This window comes from Bicyclus anynana, chromosome 1, assembly GCF_947172395.1.
Source record: "Bicyclus anynana chromosome 1, ilBicAnyn1.1, whole genome shotgun sequence".
Lineage (NCBI taxonomy): Eukaryota > Metazoa > Arthropoda > Insecta > Lepidoptera > Nymphalidae > Bicyclus > Bicyclus anynana.
This window is the reverse complement of record NC_069083.1, coordinates 10,946,814-10,961,925: the sequence shown is the minus strand read 5'-3', so window position 1 is coordinate 10,961,925 and position 15,112 is coordinate 10,946,814. Positions and strand designations below refer to the sequence as shown.

Sequence of the window (15,112 nt, the reverse complement as noted above, 5' to 3'; positions counted from 1 at the left end):
AATGAGAATATTGGTCATATTTAAAAATAATATGGCAAATATTCTTTTTAAAAAAAAAATGTAAAAGCATACCTACTTGAAATAAAAAGTTACAAAAACCATAAAAACAATCCTTGTGTTCATTTGGTGACCTGAGTATAGTTACTAAAAATACCATTAAATATGATTGATAAGGCAACAAACCAAAAATGAAAAGAAAGAAAAAAGAAAATATCAATTTTACAAATTATAAAAACAAAAGTATGATCTTCGCAACTCCAATTACCGCAAGCCATTTTCCAAATCAAAACCGAGTGGATCGCATAGAAATGTGTTATGCTAAGATTTTTTATCAATCTTGTTTTAAAAGTAAGCTTTCGCAAAGCTATTGAAATCGAGATTAATGCCGAGAAAACAATGGAACGCCGACTTCTACGAAAACTTCGCCATTATTTCAGTTTGCTTTATCATTTTGTGTCAGTTATAACCACGACATTGTAATATTACAGGAATATTTGTCATGCTATGTAATTACAGGTAGTAAAACTTTTTAGCTATATAATTTCTAGGTTCTAACAAAATTACTAGTTGTAATATCTCTAGACATTTTAATTTGCTTTTCCATGAAATAAACATAAACAAATTATAATTCCCTGGTTCAAATATCATGAAACTAGCTGACGCCGTGCGGTTTCATCCGCGTGGTTCCCGTTCCCGTAGGAATATGGGGATAATATATAGTAGCCTTCCTCGATAAATAGGCTATAACACTGAAAGAATTTTTCAAATCGGACCAGCAGTTCCTAAGATTATCGCGTTCAATCAAACAAACAAACAAACTCTTCAGCTTTATAATATTAGTATAGATTAGGCGCTATTTCAGATTTATGTGACTCTAGATGTAATACAGTTTAAAGTACGAGTATATTACATAATTTTATTTCAATACATTTATGAGAAATACAGAATCCTTTAGATTAAAAATTCAAAAGCCTGTTTGTTTGTTACGCTTTTACGCGTAAATTACAAAATCAATTCTAAAAATTCGTTTACCAATGTATTGCTACATTATCAGCAAGTATCAGGTTTTATTATATCCCAGTATTCCCATGGGAATGGAAAATACGCAGGTCAAACCGTAAAGGTAAAGATCTCAATAAATGAATTTTAAGGATTCTACTTGTTCATAATTTAAAATTAAACTAATTCTAAAAAGGTTTACGCAATACATGTAAACATTTAAAACTTTTATAATTTCCAAAATTTACTAGCAGTTCCAAGCAAGCACTTAGTATAAAGTACTACTGTGGGCCAGCCCAACAGTTACAAAGGTTACCCTAATTTAGAAACACACGTGATGCTCGCTGGAGGAATTTAATAACGAAAATGTACCTATCTCGTCTTTGTTTCCAAGACGGTGCAATAAATTACAAGGGTATTATTACATTAATTAAACTGGCGGACCGATCCCGGGGCAAACGTATATTAATTTTGCTTCACAATTAATTTATTATTTACGGAGAGACGATTAGCGCTGAATATTTTGGAATACTTCCAAAGGAGATCATTCACGCTCCATACATTTATGGGCTCTTTTTGAAAGTGCCGGCCAACGAAAAAAAATGGCACGACTCGTTAGAATTAGCTATTTGGAGCAATAGTTAGTATGGCATAAAAGTTGACAGGTGGCTCTGAACCAAGTTATACAGGTTCGACGATTCGTTATTTCCATACATTTTGTCAATTTTCAAAAGTGCCCGCTAAGAAAAAAAACTGATACGTATCGTTAGAACTGCCCATTTGGAACAATAGTTAGTATGGCACAAATGTTGTAAGATTGCTCTGAATCAAGTTATACAGGTTCAATGACTCGTCACTTCTATACATATTTTTTGAGTTTTGTAAGTGACCACCTACAATATAAATAATACGTATCGTTGTAACTAGCATTTGCAGCAATAGTTACTATGGCATAAACATTTTAGTATAGCTCTGTGTCAAGTTATGCAGTTTCGATGATTCGTCCAATCCATACGTTTTATTGATTTTTAAAGTGCCGTTTTACAAAAATATGCACTTATCACTGCACTTATCGTCAGAGTAATATTTAGTATGTCACGAATGCTGTAGGTTTGGTCTGAACCAAGTTATAAAGGTTCGATATCTCGTCACTTATATGCATTTTATTGAGTTTTGTAAGTGCCCACCGACAATATTAATGATACTTATCGTTTTAACTGGTCATTTATGGCAATAGTTAGTATAACACGAATGTTGTAGGGTTGCTCTAAACCAAGTTATACAGGTTGAATGGCATGTCATCTCCATACATTTTATTAATTTTAAAATGTGCCTGCCAATAAAATTCTTACAGGTATCATTTTAACTGATCATTTAGACATACTTTGTCAGTTAGTATGGCAGACACGTTGTATAAATGCTCTGATCTAAGTTATACAGGTGTGACTATTTGTAATATCCATACATTTTCTTGATTTTTAAGTGCCAACCATTAAAATGGTACGTATCATTAGAACTGGCTGTAATAGGAACGGGGAGTAATAGTTAGTATAGTACAACAACCGTTGTAGGCCTGCTCTGAGCCATGTTATACAAGTTCAATGATTCTTAATTTCTATGCATTTTATCGATTTAAGCAATACAGTTAGTTGGTAGGTATGACAGAAACATTGTATGATTGCTCTGATCCAAGTTATTTGCGTTCGATGATTCGTCACTTGTGTTTTTGTTGATATCTGAATGTAATGGGGAACAATAAATAGGTAATAATGATGAATAATAATATAATAATAAAGCCTTTATTAACAATCTTATAATTTACATTTCATCTTAATCTACACATGAATTACAATACAAACAGGTTTATGGAAATTAATGCTATTTTTTTTTTCTTTTAGACACCGGTTTTTGGATTGTCTTGCTTTTCAGCATAGGCCTCCCCAAGTATTCTCCACAAAGATCTATCCCGTGCTTTCCGCGTCCAAGTTATTCCTGCTACCTTTTTGATGTCGTCTTCCCAACGACGATGCGGTCTTCCTTTACTTCTTTTTTTGTATCTAGGACACCATTCTGTTACTTCTTTGGCCCATTTTTCAGTCTTGCTTCTTATTAGATGTCCAGTCCATTTCCATTTTAGTTTTTTAATTTGGTATTTAATATCTATAATCTTGGTTTGTTTTCTAATTTTTGTTAGTCGAACTTTGTCTTTTAATTTTATGTTAAGCATACTTCTTTCCATTCTGTGTTGACAAACTTCTAATGATTTAATGTTTTCATTAGTGCAACTCCATGTCTGACATCCGTAGGTCATGCTTGGTAGAACACAGGTATTAAATATTTTCTTTTTATCTTTAATTTTCATATCCGAGTTTTTCATAACATCTTTTAAGGTCCAGTATCTCTTCCATCCTATGCTTATTCTATTTTTGATTTCTTTAGTTGTAAGGTCTGTGGGAGATATGATTTGACCTAGATATGTATACTCGTTTACATATTCCAACTCAGTGATATTGTTAGGAATAACAGGAATCTTAATGCAATTTGTCATAAGCTTGGTTTTTGCTGTATTCATTGACAATCCGACCTTTTCGCTTTCATGTAATAGTTGTTCAATCATGTCCTGTAGGGTCCTAGGATCTTCGCATATTAATATTAGGTCATCGGCGAATCTAAGGTGGTTTAATAGTACTCCATTCACATTAATGCCAAATTTATTCCATTCGAGTTGCCGAAAAATATGTTCTAGAATTGCCGAAAAGAGTTTAGGTGATAAAGGATCTCCCTGTCTAACTCCACGTCCAATGGGAAAATATTCTCCAACTTTTTCTGTGCGTATTTTGGCTTTCATATTTCCGTATATGTTTTTTATTATGCGAATGTATTTGCTATGTATACCTTGTGAATTAAGGGCTTCCCAAAGTTTCTCATGTTTGATTGAGTCAAATGCTTTATTGTAGTCTATAAAGGCTAGGTAATATTTTATTCCATATTCATTGCATTTCTGAATAATTTGTTTTATGGTATGAATGTGGTCGATAGTTGAGAAGCCACTTCTAAACCCAGCCTGCTCTTTTGATTGATTTTCGTCTAAGGTCTTTGTTAATCGCTCTAATATTATTTTGGAGAATATTTTATACACATTAGACATTAACGAAATAGGTCTGTAATTCGAAATATTGTCCGTTTTTCCTTTTTTATGAAGTAAAATTATAGTCGACGTAGTCCATTGATGGGGTATATATTCAGTTTTTAAAATCTCATTGAATAGATCCGTAAGCGTATGCAAAATGGTTTCTGATGCCCCAATTAAAACTTCGTTGCAAATATTATCTTCGCCTGGTGCTTTACCTCTCTTTTGTGTTTTTATGGCTTTGATAACTTCGCCTCTTAGTATGGTTGGAATTGGTTCTTCAGCTACTTCCTCGTTGCTTAAAGTTGACGTTGTGGGCTCGTCACTGTAAAGTTCTCGGTAATAATCAGTCGCTATTTCTAGTATTTCGTTTCTTTTAGATATCTGTTTTTTAGTTTTCTGGTGTGTTACTTTACTAATCCAATCTCTGTTTTCTTGAAGTTCCTTCCATGCATTTTTAATTCCACCTGATTTTGCAATGTGCCATTGAATTGTTTCCGTTCTTAATTTATGTCTGTATTTCCTTATTTCTAAATTAATTTTTTTACTTAGTTCAGTTATCTCTTGTTTATTGATTTTTCTGTTGTCAAATAAATGTGCTCTTTTTTTAATTAAGTCTCTTGCTACTGGTCCTAATTTATCTTTGAGTGTTTTGTCTCTTTCTAGTTTTTTCTTGGTTAATTTAATTTGTTCTTCTAGAGTATCGTACTTTTCTTGTACTGTTCTTAGTTCTTTTATTAAAATTAATTTAGTTTTCAGAGACTCTAAAACGTCACTCGGCATGGGTAGCGTAATGTGTTGTTTTGAATTTTGTATGCTTTTTCTTGATCTCTTTGGCTCAGATATATGCAAGTCACTTCGAAGTAATCTGTGATCAGTATTGAAGTTGAACTTGTTAAGAACTTCCACATTTAAGAAAAGGTTTGGTTTATTTGTAATTATGAAATCTATTTCATTTTTTACAAGGCCGTTAGGAGATATCCACGTCCATTTTCGTTCGAATTTTCTTTTATAAAAACTATTCATAATATGTAAATTATTTTCCAACGCGTAGTTTATCAATCTGTGTCCATTGTCATTCCTTTTGCCCGTTGTATAGGGTCCAAGTATTTTATCTTCGTTTTTTCCTCTCTGGCCAATTTTACTGTTGAAATCTCCCATCACAATTACAGTGTTATATAAAGTCTCCATCTGTTTATTTAGATTTTCGTAAAACTCATTTTTTATTTCTTTTTTGGCTTCCTCGGTAGGAGCATATATCTGAACGACTGAAGTTGGATGTTTGTGACCAGGAAGTATGATGTTCAAGATAGCTATTCTATCTGACACTCCTATAAATTCTATTATATTATTTTTCAGATAGTTTTTAACTAAGAAACCCACGCCGTATATCCCTGGTATCACGTTTTTATAATATAAAACATACTCTTCATGCTCTTCAATTTTTTCTGTTGATCTCCGAACATCACTAATGCCGAGGATATCCCAATTTATAATATTTAATGCTTGTTCTAATTCTGTTAAATATTCCTGAGATTTAAGTGATCTTGTATTGAGTGTCGCTACATACAGTCTCTTTTTCCGGATCGTGGTTACTTTGTTATCCATAGTAAGTATGAGATCTTGGGGGGTATGGTCAATAACCCCGCGGTGACCAACCATATTGGGGCTTTTGTTATATTTGCTTATTATTTTGTTTACATTTTTTGTTTTTATTTCGTTACCGGTGTCTGTTAATCCCTATGCCTTATAATGTTGAGATGGTTTTTCAGTCACAGATGATGATCGTGCCCTCATGTACTCAAATGCATTAGTTTTATGCAGCTTAGAAGCTGCGATAATGTTTTTCGAGTCACTGAAGTGTGCCGATGTATGTATGTTGTTAGGTGACACCGAAGCCTCTCGCTTTCTTTTTTCTACATCGGTATTTTCTCTTATAACTATCTTATTGTTTCGGATAAATGCATTTTTTCCATTCTGTTTTTCTGCTCTAAGTTTTTCCTGTAGGTTTTTCCGTATTTCCATCGTTTCTTTCGAAAAATCTTCTGTAATATATGTTTGTTTAGGCATTTTTGACTTATTTTTCAGAATCATAATCTTTGTTTGGAATGACGAGAAAGTTATGAGTATTGGTCTTATTTTTTTCTCATCTTGTTTCCTTCCCAGCCTATAGTAGTTGTTTATTTCGTAGGTATTGATGTTGATATCTAACTTTTCCAGGGTTACTTTTATTATATTCAATAAATCTTGGTGATTTTTTTCTGTTTCTTTTATACCGTGTAGTATCAAATTATTTTTCTTATTTTTGTCTTCCAAATATTTCACTTTTTCGTTTAGTTTTTGTATCTCATTTTTTAAGAATTTATTTTCTTCCTTAATCGGTTGCAATTTCACATCTATGCTGTCCATAACATTCTTAGTAATTAATAAGGTTTGTTTTTCGAGTTCTAATTTCATCATCTGGAACAACTTTTCCATATCTCCTGACATTCCAGTAGTATTCATATTGCAAAACAAAACTTTTTAATTTGTGTGTATCGGAACGTAATTCGTTAAATTGACAATTATATGTTTACTCTGTGTACACTGTCATTTGTCTATTCCAGCTGTCACTGTTGTCAGCTGTCACTGTTACTTGACGTTGTCACTTGTCAGTTGATAATGTCCGTTGGTAAATGAAATATTTTTTCTAACCTTTGCAAGAAGTGGTGACTCTTTTTCAATTTCTTCGGTTAAATCGGTGTTTTTCGTGTGTTTTCTTATAATACTTGCGTTAATATTCCTTCCAGTGTAAATAATACGCAGTACACGGCTGGTGATATTTGTTATTCACTGTGATTTCGATTAAAAACCGGGAGCACTTTTACGTACGTGTTGTTGTTTAGACAACCGGAAACGGAAAATAATGATGAATACCTAACTAATAATATGAAATAAATGTCATCATGGTGTAAGAGCTGTGTCATCATTATTTGTTATGTTCTTCCTTCTGGACGGTTTCTGCACTTGGCCATGTGATTCGCCGTTGTGCGTGTATTTGTTATGTTATTCAAGCTTGTAAACCGAAATTACCATTACTTGAAGAACTTAATAAAACGTTTTTATTTCTCTCAATGTACAATAACATAATTTTTAGTTATATTTGCACCATAATGTTGAATTTGTGCAAATGCTTAGAATCATTATTTCTATATTTTATATTATTGCTTTTATGTTTTCCAACTTTTTTGGAAATCAATGAATGAAAGTTATATAATTTATTTCAGTACTAGAATTTTTTTTTAAGCGTGTGCAACGTGTTACTAACTATTGCTCCTAATGACTAGTTTTAACGTTAGGTACCACATTTTAGGTGAACGGTACTTTAAAAAATCAGTAAAATTGATTCGGATCTATACTACAACGTTTATGCCATAGTAACTATTACTGAAAATGGCTAGTTATAACAATAAATAGCATATACTTTGTAACAACACTCCATCAAATACATTGAAGTGACGAGACATCGCCCCTGTATAACTTGGTTCAGAACAATCTTGCAACATTTGTCCCATACTAACTATTACTCCAAATGGGCAGTTTTAACCATAAGTACCATATTTTTGTTAAACGGTACTTTAAAAAATCAATAAAATAAATGGATTGGACGAATCATCGAAACTGTATAACTCGACACAAAGCTATACTGCAATGTTTATGCCATAGTAAAGATTGCTGCAAATGGCTAGTTATAACGATACGTATGATTTATTTTGTTTGCGGGCACTTACAAAACTCAGTAAAATGTATAGAAGTGACGAGTCATCGAACCTGTATAACTTGGCTCAGTGCAGTCCTACAACATTTGAGCCGTAGTAACTATTGCTCCAAATGAACAGTTCTAACGATACGTACCAGTTTTTTTTCTTGGCGTGCACTTTTGAAAATTGACAAAATGTATGGAAATAACGAATCGTCGAACCTGTATAACTTGGTTCAGAGCCCTCCTACAACTTTCATGCCATATTAACTATTACTCCAAATGACTAGTTCTAACGATTCGTGCTATTTTTTTTCGTTGGCCGGCACTTTCAAAAAGGGCCCAAAATGAATGATCTCCTTTAAAGTTAGGCTTTTAATAATTTTATTGTAAGCCAGTTAAAGGCCCTACTCACACATCTGCCGCAGGGGCAATCTAGGGTGTAGGAGTGGGGATGACCCTTAATTGCATCCTTAATTGTGATGTGTGTAGGCATGCTGGGGCAATTTGGGAGGATGGCCCTGCGGCAGGGCGACAGGGGCGCGGGACTATCCTTGATCCCTAAGTCGTTCCTGCCGTCGGTGCGTGTGTAGCGCGATTGGGGCAATTTCTCAGTCAGTTTGTCAGTAGCTGTCACACTGAGTGCACGTACAAACAGCGTAGAATCAAAAAGGCATTCCGCATCAATGTATTTTTTTTTCTATAAATGATGCCACCATTGAAAAAAGCTCTTCAAAAGAGTCAAAATCCATCCGTAAAAAGTTATTGAAGTCATCTACTTCCAGTTCTTTTATAATACTCATGTAGCATAACTCACTTCTTTTCTTTAGCCATTTCTTCACCCAGTATCACCTTTTACTTTTTTTTTGAGGTAGCACCACAGAAAGCGCCAAGGCTACTCCAATCTTTTGAGTGGTCGATAATATGGCTGTCATTCTCAATACGTGTGCTCAGCTCGGCTTATTCTGGAACACTGCACGGCAGGCAAGTGTGTAGAGATACTCCCGATATATAACCGCCGTGCACCCTAGATTGCCCCTGCGGCAGATGTGTGAGTAGGGCCCTTTAAGTAAACTTCGATTGGACTTATTCAAGTTGACAACTTTTGACACCCCATTGGGTAGTACAGTTATGCAAGCAACCGATATGTTTCAACCTATCGGCAACAAACAGAATCTTTAGCCTCTTATAAATAACATAGCAAGCAATATTAATAGTTCCATAGCAACTCCAATCAAAGATCGTATTGTAATTTCTAGTCTTTCTTGTTTTCTGTATATTATATTCTTTTATATAAAAGCGATAAGTAACTCATTACGAAATATCGAAAAGTGCTTGAAGAAGTCATTAAACCTCCTAATGGTAGCAATATGTATTCAACGTATGTACACATCATCTCTTTGAATGTACTGCAATATCATAAGAAAATATCTTGTCCCGCAGGTCGTGCGATAGAACGCGTGTGCGCAGGCACTGACGGTGCGGGGGCCGGCATGGTGTCCGCGGCGCGCGCGCTGCTCGCCTCCGTCACCAGGGTGCTGCTGCTGGCGGACATGGTGGTGGTGCGCCAATTGCTGCTCGCCAAGGACAAGGTAATCAGTCGTGCGATAGAGCGCGTGTGCGCAGGCACGGACGGTGCGGGGGCCGGCATGGTGTCGGCGGCGCGCGCGCTGCTTGCCTCCGTCACCAGGGTGCTGCTGCTGGCGGACATGGTGGTGGTGCGCCAACTGCTGCTCGCCAAGGACAAGGTAATCAGTCGTGCGATTGAGCGCGTGATCGCAGGCATGGACAATTTTTCGGCAAAAACAAACTGGTGGTATGGTGGTAGAGTACCTACTGCCCCGGAGGAGCTCTGTCACAAAAAGAAAAGCTCTAATACTTGATTTTTACTAAACTCTATACATACACACATATAAATGCGAATGTTTGTACGTAAATATATTTGTTGCATCTATTTTTATTTTCTTATTTCTGATATTGCGTTCTGTATCCTTCCTCAGTCGTAACTGCCACTGCCACATAATTACATTATTTAATGTAGAGCATAAATATAAAAAAGTTTCAAATACTATTTTATATAGTAATCTTGTAACTATATAATCTCGAATATTAAAATATCAAATTCACACCTACACATTAAGAAACTTTACCAAACAACCAAATTCCAGCCAAAGCTGGCAACTTAACGTGAACTTATTATGCAGGTGGCGCGTTCATTAGATCGCTTAGAATCGGTGTCCAACTTTGCGGAATTCGTGCGAGCTTTCACGGAGTTCGGGGGAGGAATGGTGGAGCTTGCGCGGCTGACGGCGGAACGACGCGCGGACCTGCGAGACGAGAGAAGAAGAGCACAAGTCGCTGCTGCGAGAAATGTCCTCGAGCGATCAACTCTAATGCTTCTAACCTCGTCAAAGGTAGTAAAAATATAATATAATATATGTCATCATCACCATTAACCTATTTTAATAATATAATACTCAGTCAGGTCTTATAAAATAAGTGATGTAGCTGATCCAATGTGGACTGACGAGCTTACGATAGGTAAGGTATTATAGCTTGGCAAATTAGCGTTAGTAACAATCCCGATGGTCTGCGGGGGCCGGGAGGAGGGTAGCAATGCCTCGCGCGTACGATTTCATACCCGCGCAGTCCTTCCCTCTGCCCCCCTCTCCTCCGCGCACGACCTCACATCCTTCCTCCGTCACCCGCATATCATGGGAGTGTCATTAACGAATTTGCCAAGCTATAGGTAAGGTATAAAGGTCTTTGAAAACTGAAAGGTATGTACTAATATTTGATTCTGTAAATACAACCATAACATGTTTATAATAATGACCGGATGTTACACCTCCAACGAGGTGTAACTGCACCAACTTCCCAACTTCGGGCTGAATTTTTTGGATGAAAGAAAAACACAATATTTCATAGCCCAACCCATGACTGGAGCCCACAGATCCGAAACCAAATACACCAACCACTAGACCAATGAGACAACGGGACGATATTTGTTATACTTAGTAAAATAGCACAGTATTATACACTGTCCATAGTTACAAACGAGATATTTCTGAAACAGTGTACCTAATGCAGCGTGAAGATAACCTGTGATAAATGATGCAGTGTGTCGACGAAACTTATGTATCCGGTCAAATACAACACTGTTAGTGTCTTTTAATGCCACTTTAAAGCTTCTGAAACGTATAGAAAAACTATTTAAACGGAAAATAAAGGTTTTGAAACTTTCTAATCCAGCTGATAAAGATCTTAGTGCGTAAACCGTAAGGTAGGTACTAATATTTGATGTAAATATAACTAAGTTAGAAAAACTATTTAAACGGAAAATAAAGGTTTTGAAACTTTCTAATCCAGCTGATAAAGATCTTAGTGCGTAAACCGTAAGGTAGGTACTAATATTTGATGTAAATATAACTAAGTTAGAAAAACTATTTAAACGGAAAATAAAGGTTTTGAAACTTTCTAATCCAGCTGATAAAGATCTTAGTGCGTAAACCGTAAGGTAGGTACTAATATTTGATGTAAATATAACTAAGTTAGAAAAACTATTTAAACGGAAAATAAAGGTTTTGAAACTTTCTAATCCAGCTGGATTTTTATAGTAGCCCTATTAATAGTGGTCGCTTATCCACTTATAGTAGGTGTTTTTCTTTCCCAACAAATATATTATCGCTAAAACTTTAGCAAACCATTACTCAATAATAAAGTTCCTATCATTTTCATGTTCAGTAATTAATCTTACGAAACGTTATTAAGTGGCCCGGATCAACACAGATTTAGTATCCAAAAGTCCGGTGTCTCGAGTAGCGTAATAATTTAAGCCTATCTTAGAAAGGCCTTGGGCCATCTGTTACGTAGCTATTGTGTCGTGAGACTATTTATTATAACTTTAGTAGACAGACAGGCAGACGGGTTGCATTGTAAGTGTAAACATCAACCCTTCAAAGCATTTATCCCATATATAGCTCTGCCTATATTTCATTATTAACGACTCACAGTTAAGCACTCTGGCTAATGCGAATTGGCAGACATCACATAGAGAACTAAGGAAATTCTCAGGTATGCAGGTTTCCTCACGGTGTTTTTCCTTCACCGTTTAAGACACGTGATTTTTTAACGTAAACCTAAATTACACTCGGTAGGCACTGTAAACAGTATTAGTTATTGATTTGCATTAAAACATTAACCATAATTTAATTACTTTGATATAACAATGTTACTTGGTGTCCTAATTAGGTCGCCGCCCTCGATAAAGCCTTAAAACCCGGACATTCTTTGCTTTTTCAACACACCTTGATTGAAACTCCGCACGATATTGCTTACGTATACAAGATTTATTGACCTTTGCTTCCTATTTTGGTCTAAGAGCCTGTAACGACCAGACTTTCATAATTATATAAAAGCAGAAAAGATGTCAACCCATACTTCTACCATAAAGTAGACAACTATTGTGTATGGACCATGGCTTGAAATGTAGGTAAAATCAGTAGATAACATAATAGTATCCATAGTGACTTATTTATTTTGCTATCCGCGAAAAACCAATAAATCCAACAACAATGGCCAATGGCCCACAGATCTGACAGGAAATCCTTTACGCACGTTTCATCCCGAAACCGTAGCATCCTCTACAATGTTTCGAGGATTATAGTAAAATAAATAAATTAGTCACTATTATCCGACGCCCGATGGTTTCACTCGCGCAGTTTTTGTTCCCGTGTGAATACAAAATATAAAATATAGCCCATGACATTCACAAATAAAGTGACTTTGTAATGGTAAGAGAATTTTTAAAAATGAGTTCAGTAGATCCAGATATTATCAGGATGTGTCTTATGATGGCATAAAAATCATCGAGCCGTCACTCCGCAAACATTGCCGAAACACTACGATGACGCCGCCGCCCCAGCCCCGCATTCAACACATTATTGTACTAGAACCGAAGGGCGCCGTAGGCCTGCTGCGTATAGTCGGAGTCACAGACTACGGATATAGAAGGATTGGCAATAGGTTCTAAACAGTGTGAGTTTTGCTTCTACACAACACTTATACAATCTGTGTGCCAACATATTAGCACGGACCGACAACGCCCGACGCTCACGCTCGAAATCACCGTCATCACTGAGGCGATCCGTTACTGTGTTGAACTCAGTCATTTGCCTCAGGGGAGAACCACTTAGCATTATATTTGGTTTAAAGAATTCGTTTGTTTTTATACTCCCTCTGATGACAAGGAACTCACTCTTTGCATTTAGTACTATACTAGTTACTTTTACTAGTTACTGCCTTAGTGGTCTTACAAACTTACTTTTAATCTGTGAGGAATATGCTAAAATTGACTGTTTAGCATATTCTTCACAGATTCAAAGTAAGTTTGTAAGACCACTAAGGCAGTAACCGACTGCTTAACAAATGTTGTTCATAGCAAACTATGCAAATTTCCAATATACTTTTTTTTTTATTCGGAAAAATATACTTTAGAAATCATGTCTTCAGTCGCCAACCCTTCGTCAGATACCCTTACATCTTTAAAGGGTTTTGAGAAGGGTTCCTACAAAGCTTAAACTATAAAAGGTCTGGCAATCATAGGCTCTGAATTTGATTTAACAGTCAAAATTGGCTTTCATTGCGGCAACAAATCTAAATGTAATGCGCAAATCGATTTATGGGACGTGCGAGTACGTAAGGGAATTAGACCAATTTTACGGTTATTGCTTGCAATTCCTGCATTTACCTAAATTCACCGATATTAGATTGGTTTCATAATGTTGACCAATTTATTCCTCACCAGAATATTGCGTATTCCTTTTTCATGAATATCGTGAAATAACCTTCTTTATTTAGGTTCCCTCTTTAAATTCTGAGACGACGTTTTGCTCGTCACTTATTTAATTTACATTGAAGCTTACAAAACTATATTATTTGTAAACAAAGAGTTTTTCTGTAGTAGGTATTTAATAATTCCAGGAATAATAGGTAGATTGGTCGGAGTTGGAACCGTGGTGGTCTTGAAGGTAGCAGGTTTCAAGAATCCAGATCTTCCTCAATTGTCCATTTTACTTCTAATTTTTCAGAAATCTGTCATAGTAAGGATTCCAATTTTTTTTTAAAGAACATTTGTCATGTTTTTTAAATATCCCCCAATGCTCCCAACTAGTCGGAAAATAATGTATTAGAAGTGGGTACGACAATAGTCCAACGGACTGAGGACCGAACCACCACCCCTCGATGATGAGTCTGTAATTAATCATCTTGCTATTCTTCAAAGCATCCTCCCTACAATATTCAATAGTAACCTACCTACTAGTACAATTCGGAATGCAACGGACGTAGAGGGCCTAAAAAGAGCAAATGTTGAGTTTCTTGCCGGTTCTTCTCAGCAGAACCTGCCTTCTGAACCGATGGTAGAATCGAAGTGCTTTTAAACTGAGGCTACTTGAAATAAATGAATTTTGAATGTGAGGGTTTTTATATGGTTTAAGTAGCTTTGTGATCGACTTTTCACCGAAAATAAATTAATTATTCACTTAAAATAACACCTGTTTCTACCGCAGACCAATTATTGTATAGGACCTGCCTCGCTAAACGTTACTTTTCTGTCAAAGTATATGATCAACGATCTAATGCGATTATAAAAACTGTCTCTATACTATCGATGTTAAATAGTTGTAATCGTGTTTGTCGGTTAAAGAGCTCCGTAAAAATACCTTTTTGTGTATTGAATTGTGTAAAAAATGGGCAAAAACTTCTTGTTTAGTATAAGATATATAAAAATCTAAGCTCGTTTTCTTTAGAAAATGACAGACAATTTTGTTCGTGACTATGAGTGCGATACAGGTCCTTCTATAATTGGTCTGAGGTTTCTACTCAATTTCTTACTTCCAGACATGTTTGCGGCATCCAGGCAGCGCGTCCGCGAGGGAAAACAGGGACACGGTGTTCTGTCAGATGCGTCGTGCTATGGACCTCATACACTACGTCGTCCGAGACGGGCTGCCGGGTCACGAGGAGCAGTCACATGAGGTCGTGTTTTGACTTTGTTTTTTATTGTTACTTTGGTGTTGTTACCCTTACCCTTCGTGTACTTACCCTTAACACAATGTAGCTTTCATAATCGCCTTAAATGTTTCATTAATATAAAGGAATAAATATAAAACTATCTACAAAAAAATGAAAATGTAGGTACAGTACCGGAAGGTATAACTTTCTTGTACCTAAACGTATAAAGC

At 35.8% G+C, this 15,112-nt stretch overlaps 1 protein-coding gene across 3 annotated transcripts in view; it reads left to right on the top strand.

Annotated features, from left to right (window-relative positions):
• LOC112051919 (alpha-catulin) overlaps positions 1-15,112 on the top strand; it is a 125,329-nt gene that overhangs the window by 84,924 nt on the left and 25,293 nt on the right. For all 3 annotated transcript variants that reach the window (XM_052882716.1, XM_052882718.1, XM_052882719.1), the window contains exons 3-5: positions 9,312-9,460; positions 10,073-10,282; positions 14,769-14,906. In XM_052882716.1, coding sequence (XP_052738676.1) covers positions 9,312-9,460; positions 10,073-10,282; positions 14,769-14,906 — 497 coding nt within the window. The remainder of the gene's footprint in view (positions 1-9,311; positions 9,461-10,072; positions 10,283-14,768; positions 14,907-15,112) is intronic.